The sequence below is a fragment of the Desmodus rotundus genome, chromosome 1 (genome assembly GCF_022682495.2).
Source record: "Desmodus rotundus isolate HL8 chromosome 1, HLdesRot8A.1, whole genome shotgun sequence".
Taxonomy (NCBI): domain Eukaryota; kingdom Metazoa; phylum Chordata; class Mammalia; order Chiroptera; family Phyllostomidae; genus Desmodus; species Desmodus rotundus.
The window spans coordinates 165,762,465-165,779,734 of record NC_071387.1 but is presented as its reverse complement, the minus strand read 5'-3'; the positions used below and the strand labels follow the sequence as shown (position 1 = coordinate 165,779,734).

Sequence of the window (17,270 nt, the reverse complement as noted above, 5' to 3'; positions counted from 1 at the left end):
ACAGGAAAAACAAATAATCAAATTGAAGTCATACAATGAAAATTTATCACACGATGAAATACTACACAGCACTAAAAAAGAATAAACTACCACTAAATCTAACAACATGAATAAATCTTACAGTCAATATCGGGGGGGAATAGACACAAGAGTGTTTACTGTATGATTCCATTTATATGACATCCAAGAACAAACAAAAACAATCTATGGTTATGTAAGTTAGATCCTCTTGAGGTGGTGGCATAAATAGGTAGGGGAATGAAAGAACCTTTTCAGGTGTGATCTGAGTGGTGGTTACAGGGGTATATACAAATGTACAAAAATCATCAAGCAATACACTTAAGATTGGTTCACTTCACTATATGTATTAACATATCTTAATTAAAAAATAAAACAACATAGCAATATACAGACTTATGGAAAAGTGAAAAAGCATGTGAAATTATATACTTGTGAGTCCATTATGATAAGTAAACACCTTAAATGAATAGAATTTTTTAGGCAGTGTGATTAGATATGACTTAAGATAATGATCCCTTAGTGAAGGATAAAGAGACTAAAGACACAAAGTTTTAAATAAACTAATCTAAAATGAGTTAAATGATTCTCTTCAACCATTAGTCTAATAGATTTACGGGGTTGTCTTGTTTTCTCAACACATTATTTTAGTGCACAAGGAATCTTCTAAAATTTCAATTTGATTCACATTGGGATAGAGTTGAAATCTCTGAATATAGAATAATGACTCTAGAATAATGACGAAATGTTTGTACCTTAGAGGGATGTTTCTACTGCCTGTTTTTAAAGAATACATATGCATATTTTGTCAGCCAATATGGCTTACTGCACTTGAGAATTCTGAAGAATTCTCTTTTCTTCTAAACATGGAGACCTACTTAAGTAAATAGTGATACTCAAATCCTGTGGCCATTCTGCCATTACATCAGCGATGACACTGTTTTCCTTCTTTAGTGTCCTGCTCAAATTGGTATGACCTTCAATACTGCAAGCAATACAACTCTCTGATGAATAAGATTCTGACTGATGTCTGGAACTAAAATAAAGAAAACAGTAAAATTCTAGAACTAAAATACAGAAAATAGTAAAATTCTTGTAACTCTGCTACATAACACCTCTGGACAAGTCTCTGGGCTCCAGTTCCTCTTCTCCATTATGGTGGCACTGGATTAGAGCTAAATAAATTCTCTAAGGTATGTTTTGGCTCTAACATTTTATAATTTTACTGATGTTGAATTATAAACAAAAATATTCCTACTGAACAAATTCACTAAGCCACACTTTACACCAGAAACTAAATAGTCATATTGTAATATTATTAGTGCTACAGATAAACAGAGGTCAGAAAAGGTAAATGGAAAGCAAGTATTTACTGAACAATATAATGTATGATGAATATCACAATGACCTTGGAAAATATACATAGCTACAAATGGAGTAAGTTAATATTTAACTTTATTAATTGGTGTTTAAGTTAGTTCATATATCTTAAATGCAGTCTCATATATCACACAATAAAGCTGGATAATGTTAAATGGCTCATCAATTCTATTCCAAAGTATTACTATTAGCATTACAAAAGTGTTAATATTAAAATCCTAACAAGAATGGGTATTGTATAGTAACTAAATACTTAACTGGTAAATCTCATTAGCAAAACTGGGTTAACATGCCCACAAAGTTTCAGGGGAGTAGTACCACCTGCTACTTCTATCAATCATAATGGATTTTTCCCTAAGAAGTTACTTTGGTTTAAATGTTCAATCCATATATAAAACTTAAGTAAAATCTGATTATTTTTTAAGAGAAAGAAAAACTAGGCTTACCTTATCCAGTCTTTTTTGCCAGCTGTCCTCACGTTTTACCATTAGCTCAATACAATGAGAAAGTGTAGCAAGGATTCCAGCAGTAGTTGCTTTAAAAGTTATTGCCTCCCCTTTAAAGTCTATGCCATTAATTCCTTTTGGTGTTACCTGTGGAAACACTGAAAAATAAAGTTATTCACTGAAAATCTTTCTAATGAAAAAATAATTCTTTGCAACTTTAAAATTAAAAACTATTTAGAGAACTAGCAAATCAGAGTAAGCTTTCAGAATACATTTTGCCTCTTATTGGCCAACATTAAAAAATTTCCACCCATACTCTTATCATCAAAGAAGCCTGTAGCAGCAAACAGTCCTTTTTTCTAATTCTATTTTCTGAAATCTATTTGCTGTGCTGTGCTCAGTGAATAAAATTGTAGGAGTAATACTTTAATAATAATACTCTGACAGCTTAGAGTATGGCCTAATTATGGCAAGAACTGTTACACTTTGAGAAATCTAGAATTTAAAAATATCTAAAGATAAACTGCACAGTTGAATAAAACAATATAAAAATTTTAAATAAATGTCCAAATTTAAGTCTAGGACCAATGTACACATTAAATCATTTTTTATGTCCATATTTTATAATATTAATTAGGAGTTAGCCTTTGAATGAACAAGAACATAGTATTCTTCTAGTATTAGCTCCTAAGAAAGCAGTGCAGTAGAACTCTTATAAATGAAATAAGGATACTTCTACCTTTAAAAACTCATATGTAGACATGACCGCAAAATATAATTCATAAAAGAATAAACTGATAAACTACTTCATCAACATTTAAAATGTATGCTCTTTAAGGCACAGTTAAAAGAATTATAATTGCAGTTATGTGAGATGGGTAAGTCTAGAGATCTAATACACAGCATGATGAATGTAATTAATAATGCTGCACCGAATGCTAGAAATTTGCCAACAAGTAGATTTCAGGTGCTCTCATCACCAAGAAAAGGTAATTATGTGAGATAATGTTAATTAGTTTCACCATAGTAATCATTTTTGTAGGTATGCCAAATCATCACATTGTACACCTTAACTGAGAGAAAACCTCTGTAAAGCCTATGTCTGATAAAGGGTTTATAACTTTTATAAAGCTATATTATAGATCAATATAGACTATTAACATAGTCTATATTATAATATAGACTATTAACATAGTCTATATTACAATATAGATTATATATTGTAATCCCCAAACTCAACTTAAGAAAATATATAACCTAATAAAAAATCGGACAAAAAAATTTGAATACACACTTCACCAAGGAAGAGATGACAAATAAGCACATGCAAAAATGCTTAATACCATTAGTTACGGGGGAAATGCAAATTAAAAACCACAGTGAGATACCCCTACAACCTATGAGAAGACTAAAATTTAAAAAGACTGACCATGCCAAGTGCTAACTGAGATTTGGAAGAATTGGGCCTTCATACATGGCTGGTGAAATGTACTTTGGCAGTTTCTGAAAAAGTTAAGCATACCCCTACCATGTAATTCAGCCATTCCACTCCTAGGTATTTACTCCAACAAACAGATGAGTGAGTATACAAACTGTGGTGTACTACACAAGGGAATACTACTCAGCAGTAAAAAATAATCAAATACTGATAATATGTGATAACAATGATGAATCTCAAACTAACAAAGAAGACAGGTCAAAAAAAAGCATAATCTGTGTAAGTCCATTTGTACCAAATTCTTAAAAATGCAAACTAACCTACAGTGACAGAAGAGAGATCAGTGGTTGTTTGGGAAGAGAGGAGAGATGACAAAGGGGATTGTAGGAACATTTTTTGAGGGTCATGGACACAATAATGATCTTTTTAAAGAAATCCTTATCTGATATATTTTTATTGATTTTAGAGAGAGAGGAAGGGAGAGAGTGAGAAACACTGATCACTTGTACCCCTGCACCACACATACCTCAACTGGGGATCAAACCCACAACCTAGGTCTGTGTCCTGACTGGGAATTGAACTCATAACCTTTTGGTGTAAGGGACAATGCTCCAACCAACTAATCCACTAGGCTGGGGCAATAATGATCTTAATTGTGGAGATAACATCAAAACTTACGAAATTGTACATTTAAATATGTATGGTTTATTGTATGCTAATTATATCTTAATAAAGCTGTTGAAAACATATTATTTTATTCTTATATTTTCCCTTAAAACTTTTCTGTCATTGTAACTTCTATATTTTCTATCACTCTTACCAAGATTGTGGTTTTCCTTTAACTGTTTTTATTAATAATCAACTTGGACACTGAAGTCATCTGTGTCCTACATAAGACATTGCATGCAATTGTAATAATGGGCCCTCCCTGCTAAATGCTTACTAATTTATATACTTGTCAGTACAAGATGAAAGAGCAACATGAAATGTCTTTGAAAAAACTCCAGAAATAGAGAAATGTATCATTTTCAGCTGCACTTAATACTTTCAGAAGCAGACACCTGAAATCCTTTCAAGAATGATACAGGGGTTATGTAACAGATTTTTAGGCTTTTAAATAGTTGACATTTTCAACATTTAAGTGTTCCACACATACTAAAGTCTCTGAAATAAATGTCTCATGTTACATTATGTTTGGAAATGAAAGTATGAAGACAAGATGTCACCTTAATTTGTCATCCACTGGGCTCTTGTAAGTACTGGTTACTCTGATTTTTGTTCCAAGTCTCTTATACCTTATATCGTAAAACTATATCAACACTGATGACAAAACTTAAGCAAAACCTCAAAATACTGTATAATTTTAGATGAGTAAACGTATTTAATATTGCAGATGAAAATAAGGGAAAGATGATCTTAAAAAGACAAGGAGACTGTGACTACCAGAATAATGGATCATTTTAGTAAAAGAAGTAGAAAATATGTGAATGTAACCAAGCATATAAATAGCAGAAACAAAAGAAATTAAAAAATAATCTATAACTTTTAAAGTACTTAGGCTCCAAAAATTATTCAGATTTATAGTTTTCAGTTGACCTCTGACCTTACACACTTCAATAATCTTTTTAAAAAAAGATTTTATTTATATTTAGAGCGGAAGGAAGAGAGAAAGAAAGGCAGAGAAACATCAATGCACGCATGAGAGATATATCAACTGGTTGCCTCTCGCTCGCCCCAAATTGGGGACCTGGCCCAAAACCCAGGCATGTGCCCTGACTGGGAATCAAACCTGTGACCTTCCAGTTCGCAGGCTGGTGCTCAATCCACTAAGCCACACCAGCCAGGGTAACTCCAATAATCTTTTAAAGGTACTAACAATCAGACAATCAAGGAACCTGTAAGATAACATGTGAGCAAAAATGCTGGTAGAAGTTGAGATTTGTAATCCCTTCATTTTCATTAAGACTCTCAAATACACTATTCTGAACAGTAGACAACCTAAGGGGCAATCCTCAGTTTCTATGCTGAGGAATTTTTTATTTCTGAACATGAAGTATTCCAAATGACCATGCACCCCTGTGCACCCCCTACAGGGGCAGAAAAAAACTGGTGTAAAAGTCCTTCTGAACATACAGGATGACAAATGAAAGTAGACCATCTTTTTACAACACACACAAGAATTCAAAATGGATCAAAGACTTAAATGTTAGATCTGAAGCCATAAAAATTGTAGAAGAAAACATAGGCAGCAGAGCTCAGACATTGCTCATAGAAATTTTTTATCAGATATATCTCCCCAGGCAAGGGAATCAAAAGAAAAAATACATGGACATCAAACTAAAAAGTTATTGTAGAGCAAAGGAAATCATCAACGAAATAAAAAGACAACCCACTGCACAGGAGAACATATTCACCGATACACCTGATAAGGAAGGGATTAATATCTGAAATTTAAAAAGAACTGACAAAAACTCAACACCAAAACAAACAAACAACCCAATTAACAAATGGCCAAAGGACTTGAACAGACACTTCTCCTAAGAGGACATATCGACAGACAATAGACACATGAAAAGATGCTCAATGTCATCAGAGAATCATCAGAGAAATGCAAATTAAAACCACAAGGAGATATTGTGTCAGAATGGCTATCATCAATAAATCAGCAAACAAGTGCTGGTGAGGATGTGGAGACTCAAGAGGAACTCTTTGGCACTGTTGGTGGGAGTGCAGACTGGTGCAGCCACTGTGGAAAGCAGTATGGAGATAACTCAAACATTAAAAATGGGTCTGCTTTCTGACCTAGTGATCCCACTTCTGGGAATATATCCAAACAAACCCAAAACACTAATTTGAAAGAACATAAGCACCCCTATATTCATTGCAGCATTATTACAATCACCAAGACTGCAAGCAGCCCAAGTGTCCATCAGTAGATGAGTGGATAAAATAACTATGGGACGTTTACATAATGGAATACTACTCATCCATAAAAAAGAAAAAATTTACCCTTTGCAACTGTGTGGATGGACCTGGAGAACATTATGCTAAGTGAAATAAACCAGTTAGAGAAAGACAAATAGCAGTGATTTCACTCATATGTGGAGTCTAATGAACAAACTGAACTAACAAGGAAAATGGTGACAGACTCATAGATGGAGAGCAGATGACAGCTGGGTGGAGGGTGAGGAGGAAGTGAGGGGATGGAGGGATTGAGCAAAAAGGAAAAAGGACTCATGGACATGGAGAACAGTGTGGTGACTGATGGGGGAGGAAAGTACAAGGTGACTAAGTGGTAATGGAAAAAAATATATAATAAAGATCAAATTAAAAAATTACTCATTTACGTAATTATTCTTTTTTTGTTTTAAAGATTTTATTTATTTTTAGAGAAAGGGAGGGAGAGAAACATCAACGTGCCTCTCATGCACCCCACCTCTCGCACACCCCCAACTGGGGACTTGGCCTGTAACCCAGGCATGTGCCCTGACTGGGAATTGAACCAGTGACTCTTTGGTGCACAGGCTGGCACTCAATCCACTGAGCCACACCAGCCAGGGAGGTAATTATTCTTGTTATATAGTTAATGATTATCTAACTTTAGGAAGTTATAGTTTATTCAGCTGTGGTAGGAAAATATACTACTTACACTTTTCCTTATTGCCATTGGTATTATGCAGGAAGTCTCCATCAGAACGTGTTGTAGGAAAGTCATCTTCATCATCTTCTACCACTGAATAAAATATATTTAAGGATATTAGGATGAAAGAAAATAGAAATTAACCAGTTTACTCTTACACTCAGCCGAGTCAATATATTCTGGATTCTTTGAATACAAGATCTTATTCATCTTTGCATTTTCAGTGCTTATGAAGGTATGACCAATAAATATGCTGTAGAAGTCTTTAACACATTATTATAAAAACTGTACCTATTCTCATTTGTATAAGGGATGGTGTTAAGATATGAGTTCTTTTGCCCTTTTGTCTTCCTACCTCTTTCTACCTCCCTTGGGGCAATTTCATAATTCCATCAGAGGCCTACAAGGGGTGAGCAGGACTGAAAGAGTGTAACTTCCAGGTAGAGGATACTTTAGCTTGCCTTCGGGAGTTCCTAAATTTACCATTTCTGAATATGCATGGAAAATATAATGACTTACAGATGTAACATCAATTTTCACGATTCATCCCAGTGTGTCTGTACGTGGAGATACCTTTTAACTTACCAATTCTAGAAAAAAACAAAGTCCCCTATGTTCTCCTCTGCATACCTCTTTGTTCTATGTCCTATTTTTCTGCTGCCTAACATACTTTAATTTTCTGCACTATGTATTCTACTTTTAATACAAATTTCTAAACCTTGGCAACCTCTGCTTTCTACCATGTGGTTTTATGGTTTATTATTTTTGAGGAACTCTCTTTGTACAGAAACAATCTTCATTCTAAACTGTCAAACTTCTTGATTGTATGTCTTTACCTCATTGGTAATTTGGCTTTACAAGAAACATCTCAGCCATTTCAGCTTCTCTCCAATAGGTGAAAAGCCCATTCTTATTCCTTCCCTTTACTAAATGGTAGAAATCACTACAAAAAGTACCTTTATTCTGTATTGCCATTTCCAATTACTGGGCTATTTCATTTTTTCATCACTTGGAAATTCTGCTACTCATCCATAAGTTTTTTTTAAACCATAAGCTGCTATAATCTACTAATACCTATTATTCACTTCTATCCAGCTAGCTGGTACCAATCAATACCTGACTTGATACTTTTCTTTTCCATGCCCATCATTTCTGCAGACTTCAATATCCATATTGAAGCCTCTGCAGATACCTAAATCCCAAGATAATTCAGATTCCCAAATTCTGTGGATCTTCATTGTCTCATCAATCATTTTCAAATATGGTCAATTCTAGAAATGCATTAACATAGCACACTGTTCTGTTTTTAAATCAGTATCCACTATCCGGTAAGATTCTGACCTTGACTCAATACTACTCTGATTAACTGCTCTTAAATACTGAAAGATGCGTCTTTCACTCATCTCATTAGTACCTACTTTGGGTTACTGAAGATTCACTTTCATATCCCTAACCATCCAACAGCCTAGGACCACCAAACAGGGATTTTCAACCTTCTTTTTCTAGCCCAGTAACATATAAAACTGATGAACAGAAGAGCCTCTCTGCCTAAAAGAATGGCCTTCCCCATTTCCTTCCCAACCAAGCATTCCTTGTCCATTCTTGAGGAACCTCTGAGGAATACCTGACATGGTTTGAAACCACTGTCTCCCATCCCAATTAGAATGGTTTCCTTTACCAACGGTCAAATCAATTGTGCTGAATTCTATCTTTGGATCTTGCACATTGCTGCTTTCCTTATCCCTGAAATAACCCAAATTAACTATGTTGATAATATCAGCTATTATTTGTTTTTCTTTTTTTTGCTATTAAGCACAATTAACAGGTAAATTCTCAGTTTAATTGTCACAATTTTGTATGCAAGATATAACATCTCTTTTACAATTGAGAAAAGAGATATAGAAAAATGTTTTATCAATAAATAGAAGAGCCTTTCCTTTAATGTGGTACTTCTGTCTTGTTTTAAAATCAAGCAGTATGTTTAGGTTAAAGATAATGCCATCTATTTCTGTGATTCCAGAGTAGCTAAGATCTAAAGGATTAATTAAATCTTACTGAAGTATGTGTCGGAGTGGTAGAGGATCACTTTAGGATGGCCTTACTAGCAATTCTGATAAAACATTTTACATGAAAACACTAATGATCACTTAAAATAAAAAGTTTGCTATTATCATTTCAATGATACACTTACTGAACAGCAGTAATTCTTAAAATTCACACTTAGTTTTGGTAATTTGATAAAAAAGTGTACCTATAGAGATCCTTAGACTTAGGTTAGCAACTCTCATCTACAAAGTAGAAAACTAAGGTCCATGTCCTTAATTCACCTTTATCCAGCATGTATTCTTAAAAACATCAATATTTCTTAAAATAGCATTTATAGAAAAAATAATTGCCATAGGTAGACTTGTAACCCCCAAAATTCATATGCCAAAGTCCTAACTTCCCTGTATCTCAAAGGATATAGGGGAGTTAGGGGAGTTGGAGATGGGGATTTCACAGAGGTAATCAAGTTAAAATGAAGTAATCAGGGTGGGCCCTAATCCAATATGCTTAGTGTCCTTATTAGAGGAAGAAATTTGGACATAGACACAGAATAATAATGATGTAAACAAAGGAAAAAGATGAACATCTACAAGGCAAGGAGAGAGGCTTGGAATACCTCCTTCCTTTGTGGCCCTCAAAGGAAACCAACCCTGCCAACAATTTGATCCCAGACTTCTAGCCTCCAGAACTGTGAGAAAATAAATTCCTGGTGTTTAAGCCACCTAGCCTGTGGTACTTCATGATAGCAGTCTTAACAAACTAGTTTACCACTGTTATTATTTATTCAAAATGAATAAATGTTTAAAATCATTTTTCAAATCTTCTACACAAGCTGGTTACAACTGACTTCCAACTTCTACTCCTCCCACTATTGTGTGTCCTTCAAATGCTATATACTTTTGGTGTGGATCATTTAAAAATAAACCAAGAATCCAATTCTGAATATATCCTAATTTTGTTTAAAGGGATATTTTCACTCAAATGAGAGTGGGTATATTGTGTTTAATTTGATAAAAAAGTTTTATACAGTCAGCTCTCTGGATCCATGGACGGGAAGTATTTTTAAAAAAGTTATATTGTTACTGTCACATTGTTATTTTTAAAAAAGTTACATGTACTTTGTAGCTAGGCCTACAATGGTTGTATCTGCACTAAACATGAACATACGTTTTTCTTGTCATTATTCCCTAAATAATACATTATAACAACTACTTACATAGCATTTACACTGGACTATTATAAGCAATCTAGAGATGATTTAAAGTATATAGGAGGATGTGTGTAGATTATATGCAAACATTACTCCATTTTACATGAGGGACTTCAGCATCTGCAGACTATTGTATCAGCTGGGGATCCTGGAACCAATCCCCCATGAATACATATATTTTTTTTAACGAAGGAGAATAGTCCACCTACATTTATTTTTAGAGAAATAAACATCAAATATTAACGAACCAAAACCTTAAAGCGTATCAAACATAAAGAACTTCAAAGCTACTTAATTTTGTCTAAATTTTAAGAATATGGGCTTTTGCTATTGGTCAAGATGAAACAAAGTATTTACCCTTTAGTAGCATGAAACTAAAACCTGCACAAAACATATGACACAATGGTTTTCAAGACAATGCCTATTAGGCAAAAACGGACAGTGATCCCTGAGGGGCAAGAACAAATGATGTGACCTCTATGATTGTCCAACTTACTGCCTTGGGAGAGAGTCCAAGCTGTAGAGTAAGGAGGAACCCAGGAGGAGCCCAGAAGACTCTACGAGGTGAGGAAATGATGCTGAGTGTCCAGAGAGACAAAGGCAACCAGAGTTCACAAGGCAGAGGACTAGAGAGGACAGAACTATATACAGAAGAACCTAGGAGACTGACAGAAGGTCCCCTTGAGCATTCAGTAGAGTACTGATAGCACAACAAATGAGGACACTACAGAGGTCAGGGAAAGAACTACCCGAAAGGATTCCAAGAAACAGTATCCAAAGCCAACATGGGGGAAGGAAAAATGTATTTATGGTACATTACTTAAGGTAGAATGTGATAAATTAAATGTGTGTACTATAAATGAGCCACTAAAATAACAATTATAATACGGACTTAAAAAATGGAATTATAAAAATATACTCAATCCCAAAACACACAGAAAAAAGGAAACAAAGAATAGAGAAAACAAAAAAGATTTGAACTCATATCAAACACATTTAATAAGACCAAGAAATGAACCACGTCAAGCAACTTAGTTATACTGTGAATAAACTTAGTGCTGTTCAGTAATAATTCGGTGAGTAGTGCACTTCTGCCTTAATAGCAAGTAAGAGAAAACTGAAGAACAAATGTTGACACCATCAGTAATATCTTCAGCAGTAATCAAGAAAAAGTTCAAAACACACCTTGTAAGTTACCTGAAGATCTTATCTCTCTTTAAAAGAACTCACTATAAATTGCTTTAAAATGTATTTATAGCTTAATTATTAATTTCCTCTCCCATGAAAAAAAGGACACAGTAAGGGAGAGTGATGAGCAGGGAAAGAAAGGTAAAAAGATGAAGAAAGGGAGGAGAGAACAAAGGGAGAGGGAGAAAGAGATCAACTGATTCCAGGCTAGAGGGTTTAATATGAACATATGCTTGTCTTTAAGACTCATCATGGGGTAAATTTATTAGACATAATCATGTAAAATACCCCATATTACTAAGATGACAAATACTCTCTTTTTTAATAAAAAACCATTTAAAAATCTTCACTGGAGCTTAAAAACCATTTAAAAATCCTCACTGGAATCTAGAATGAGTAATCAAATTAATTAAGATGTGTTGTTAAAGTACACAAGTTATAGAGATACTGAAATCTGTTACATTGGGGGTTTGCAGCAAAAGTGACTATAATTACCTTTATCAGTTAAAGACATTACCCTTTAAGATCAAGAGGCTTTAAATCCATTCATTCTCCAAGTAAAAATAGTGGTAATAGCCTAATTAACCTTTATCCCTTTGAAGTTCATCCTTGGAGACAGCATCAGCACAGGCATCAAAGTACTTCTGTAGAGTATCAACTTGTCTACATAGGATATCTCTAAAGGTTTCCATTTCAGCCAATTTCTCACGTAAGCTGTGGCCTTTCTGCAAAATACAAAAAGGGGGGATGTGATCCAAGTTTATGAAACAGTAATTCATTTAGTCCGACAGTATTTTATCATGTTTTAAGTCCAACATCTTATTAATGAGTGCAATGGGGTAAGGAGAGCAGTCAAGCTCAATGTAAAACTCCCAGGTATTAACTTGAAGCCGACTAACAGTGGCTAGACAGTGAGAAGCATGAAGGAAATAAGAACAAAGAAGCCTAACAATTTTCTCACGTAAAGTTGAATATTTTCAAATCACTGACACTGTGAGGAAAAACAGTGGAAGACTTTGAAATGGGCAAAAATATTCTGAGATGCCCTTTCAAAGGAATGGTGTGTGTCATCTATAGCCCTTTTAGCACTTACAGAAGCCTTACATTGTTGTCTAATCAGATGGAAGTCTTTGATTTCATTACATTTGATCTATTTATAACTCTAAGTAGTAGAAAACTAAGAGTTATGTAAATGATTCCTGTCCACAGATATTCAAATAAACTTTGTTCAGTGGAGATAGCCTAGTTACTAATTTGTGGACATTGAACAATTCTGCATATATTAGCAAAATCATTTTGGCATTCTTAAGATTCTCCCTTGAACCAAATTTTTTCTTTACATCTTATCTATTAATGAGTGAAATAAAATCTTTGATATGTTCATTTTATATTTGTATGAGACATAAATTTTACCCCTTAAGAACTATTGTGTAACAACTTTAAATAAATTATACTGTAGCAAAATTCTTTCAAAAAGCTATCAAATCAGTTCTGTTCACAATACTCAGTACTAAATTCAATTTATGAGGTCTTCACTTAAAAACATTCAAAACTACAAACCTTGAATGAAGAGGTGGATGTTGCAGAATAGCCACTTGCCCCAGACACCAGTGACACCATTGAGCCATGTCGTCGCAAACTGGATTCAGATCCATAACCAGATTCAGTCTAAAAAAGAAAGAAAACTATATGAAAAAGAATTAAATAAAAAATACTTAACACAAGAAAAAAAACTGTAACTATGTGAGATAATAGATGTTAATTTTTAACTATTTCACTAGATGTGTATGTATGTGCCTGTATATAATCATTATGTTGTACACTTTAAACTAATATAAGGTTCTATGTTAATCATACCTCAAAAAAACTGGAAACACATGTAATAGAAAAGTCTCCCTATAAATTATTAAGATTGTTATAAAAATTGGATAGAACAAGTACAAAAAAGTAAAAACAATAGGAGATGGGCTAAGAAGTCTTGAACTACTTTTTATTCTTTTCATATAACAAAGAAATAAACAGCAAGTTTTTAAAAAAGAAGAGGACAACGTCCAGTAATATTTCTCCTGAAGTTCTTAAAAAAAGGTTTTATTTATTTTTAGAAAGAAGGAAGGGAGACAGAGAGGAAGAGAAACATCCATATGTAAGGCTGCCTCTCACATGCCCCCAACCGGGGACCAGGCCAGCATCCCAGGTGTGTGCACTGACCTGGAATCGAACCTGTGACCTTTTGGTTTATGGGAAGATGCCCAACCCACCGAGCCACACCGGTCAGGGCTGTAGTACAGTGGTACCTCGGTACTCATCGTTAATTCATTCCAGAACTTGCGATGAGTGCCGGAACTGACGAGTACTGATCTATTCCCAAGCTGTCATGAGACTAACACATCGACGTCTGTTTTAGTGCGAGAGAAGGGCACTGAGTTGCGAGCAAGTGGCCAAGTTCTGAAACATTTTTTTCTCTTATCAAAATGCAACAAGTACAGTGTTTGAACCACGTTATGCCTGTATTTCTTTATAGCATTATTTCTAAAACTGTCACTTATCTACTGTCTCAATCAAGCCTCTTCTATTACACCAGGCAGTTTGTCTCTGTATTCTCAACCATTTTGAACATATCATGATTATGGCATTTATCGCTCAATTATATTTACATTTTATAATTATTACTGAACTTGGTTCTTCTGGAAGAAGATTGCATCTTTTTCATTTTTGTAGCCACCTCAACAGTTCATGTCACAAAGTTATCAATTTTGCCTATGTATTAAGTAATCACGTAATGGAAAATAATCCACCTCCTGGATGTTGGGGCATACTCAGACTTGGTACTATAATAATACTTTTATCTAATTTCGATGAAGTTGGCACTCTTCAGAACATCAATATTATATTCCACCCTGAAACCTGCTCAAGTATTTTAGACCTCTGATTACTTTCTATTGCTATTTTGTAAAGTACTGTGCATGGTTTTAGTCCTAGTCCCCAAACTTAAAGAGGTAAAATAACATCTAATCATTTTTTGGTATCACACCTAGTATAAAACTCAACTATACAATTAAAATAGTAGTTGTTTTAGGTTACTTGATTTTCAAGATTAAGATCAGGAATCATTAAAATTCAGTACAATGTATTACACAAAATATTTCCACTGACATTTTATATCTTGTGTGCTCTATTTCCTGAAGATCTATTACATTTCCTATACAGGTACTGGTTTACCACTGACATCATTCCAACTGCACACTGTTCTTTTAGGTACAAGAACATTAAGCTTTTATACTGACTTAATTAATAAATGAAATTATATTATTTCAATGTAAATAATATTAATACTAGTTTAAAACATTTTTTCAGTTCAGTACCACTTCATTTAACTTAAGTTTAATACTCTAGGAAGAATGAGGAAGAGGAAGTCAGAAGGAAAAATAAGAAAGAATCCATAACAAAAATAGCAAAACAACTCATTTAAAAAATGAGTATTTTTACGTGAAGACACTAGAAATTTATCCATGTGAAAACAAGCAGCCTCTTAAAATTCAAACTTCAGCATATACAAGTCACCAAAGTGAAACTGCCATACTATAATGATGCTTGTTTACAAAACATTCTATCTATAACAGGTACTGCAATACGTTAACACTTAGTTTACTAACAAATTACATGTAAACAAGACTATATGGAATCTAACTTCTTCTCCAAGACATATATTATTATACACCACTCCACATCTCAAAGCAAAGCAGTCTTTAGCGATGATGGAAAATAAATATTTTGGTACCAGGAAAGCATGTACTTCACTGTATGCAATTTATACCTCAAGAAAATTTATTTATTTAAAGGCACAACTATTATATAACAAAAGAAAGCTGGCCAGGGTGCAGTAGGGGCATTGACTACAAAGAGGAACAAAAAACTGGGGGGGGGAGGTGGCAGGGAGAGTATAGGTAAGTCAAAACTCAACTGTCCAATTAAAATAGATACATCTTAGTGGGAAGAGGGGATTACAGGAACTACTATAAAGGACACATGGACAAAACCAAGGGGGAGGGTGGAGGTGGGGGAGGGAGGTGGGTTCAGCTGGGGTGGGGTGGAGGGATGGGGAGAAAAGGCATACAACTGTAATTGAATAACAATAAAAATTAAAATAAATAAATAAATAAATAAAAATAGATACATCTTAATAATGTTAAATTGTATCACAACAAAGGAGATAAAGAAATAAAGTTAAGCTTGTTTCAATATAATAGAATCTACCAAAAGAAACTTCTAATTACAATAATCACATAGTTTATAAAAAGTAAGACTTTCTATCAAATAATGTCCTGGAACAAACATACTGAGCTAGGTAGGTTCTGTAACTAAAATGGCTCTAGTTTCTTACTATTTGTGACAATAACAATACATTTCTAAGTGTAGTGTTTCAACATTTTAATCGAACTGGTTTGGTAAAGTTTTTCACTGGGTTTAAATATATAAAACTGGAATTAAAAATAAGAATCTATCAGTAATAGGTTAAAAATATAAGGTACTTCAGAAGTAACTTACCTCAGATACCTGTGTGTCATCCATTTCTAAACAAAAATTAATCTGAATTCTCCATTTAAATACAAATGACCCTATAATTTACAATCAATATTTATTGTTTATTTGAAAAAGTTCAAAACCAATTTGAAGTTTAAATCCTAATGATCCTAACCTTTCCATTTCTTGCTTTATATCAATGTCTTAAATAGAGCAAATCAAACTTCAAGATCTTGAAACAAAATATAAACACTACAAAGCTTCAGTAAGTGTATCTTTACTGAAAAACATACTTCTTATATCCTTGTCTATTTTTTGCAGGTTGCACTACTTCAAAATAAGTAATATCTCCTTACAACAAAAATGCAGAACAAGACTCTACCATAGTAATATTGACATTTTACACAATTGGTAATAAATAAATGTGGAGGCTGAGAGTTTAGTATAATTGTATATACCTTTAATAAAGTTTCACTTAAATCAATTTTACTATAAATTATATAAATCATTCCAAAGAAAAAGAAAACACCAATTCTGGGGGACTTCCAGCCAAGATGGAGGTGTAGGTAGATACACTGTGCCTCCTCGCACAACCAAAAGAAGGACAACAGCAATTTAAAAACAAAAAACCACCAGAACTGACCGAAAATTGAACTATATGGAAGTCTGACAACCAAGGAGATAAAGAAGAAACATTCATCCAGACCACTAGGAGGGGCTGAGAGATGGGCAGCCAGGGCCGAGAACTCGCAGCAAGGTGGGGGACTGTGGAGCAGGGAGGGCAAAGCTGCAGCTGGCCAGCGAGGCAGTAGCTGGTGGACTGGGTGACTGACTGCACAACCCTGAGTTCCAGCGGGGAATAAAGCCTCAAACCACTGACTGAAAACACCTTTGGGGGTTAAGGCAGCAGAGGGAGGAACTCCCAGCCTCATTAGAGAGGTCGTTGGAGAGACCCATAGGGTCCCAGAATGTATACAGACCCACCCACTCAGGAAGCAGCACCAGAAGGGCAAAATTTGATTGTGGGTAGCGGGGAAAGTGACTGAAATCTGGCAGAGAGTGGAGCAAGTGTCACTGCTCCCTATCAGACCCCTCCTCCCCCCCATACAGCATCACAGCGCAACGACCAGCATTACCCCACCCCAGTGAACACTTAAGGCTCTGCCCCTTTACGTAACAGGTGTGCCAAGACAAAAAAAAAAAAAAAAAAAAAAAAAAAAAAAAAAAAAAAGGCCCAAATGAAAGAACAGATCAAAGCTCCAGAAAAAATACAACTAAGCGTAGCCAACCTATCAGATGCACAGTTCAAAACACTGGTTATCAGGAGGCTCACAGATTTGGTTGAATTGGGTCGCAAATTAGGTGAAAAAATGAAGGCTATGC

At 34.5% G+C, this 17,270-nt stretch overlaps 1 protein-coding gene across 3 annotated transcripts in view; it reads right to left on the bottom strand.

Annotated features, from left to right (window-relative positions):
* CERT1 (ceramide transporter 1) overlaps positions 1-17,270 on the bottom strand; it is a 97,668-nt gene that overhangs the window by 33,146 nt on the left and 47,252 nt on the right. For all 3 annotated transcript variants that reach the window (XM_024563583.4, XM_045197918.2, XM_024563581.4), the window contains 4 exons: positions 12,927-13,034; positions 11,953-12,091; positions 6,932-7,015; positions 1,845-2,002 (listed from right to left, as the gene is read on the bottom strand). In XM_024563583.4, coding sequence (XP_024419351.1) covers positions 1,845-2,002; positions 6,932-7,015; positions 11,953-12,091; positions 12,927-13,034 — 489 coding nt within the window. The remainder of the gene's footprint in view (positions 1-1,844; positions 2,003-6,931; positions 7,016-11,952; positions 12,092-12,926; positions 13,035-17,270) is intronic.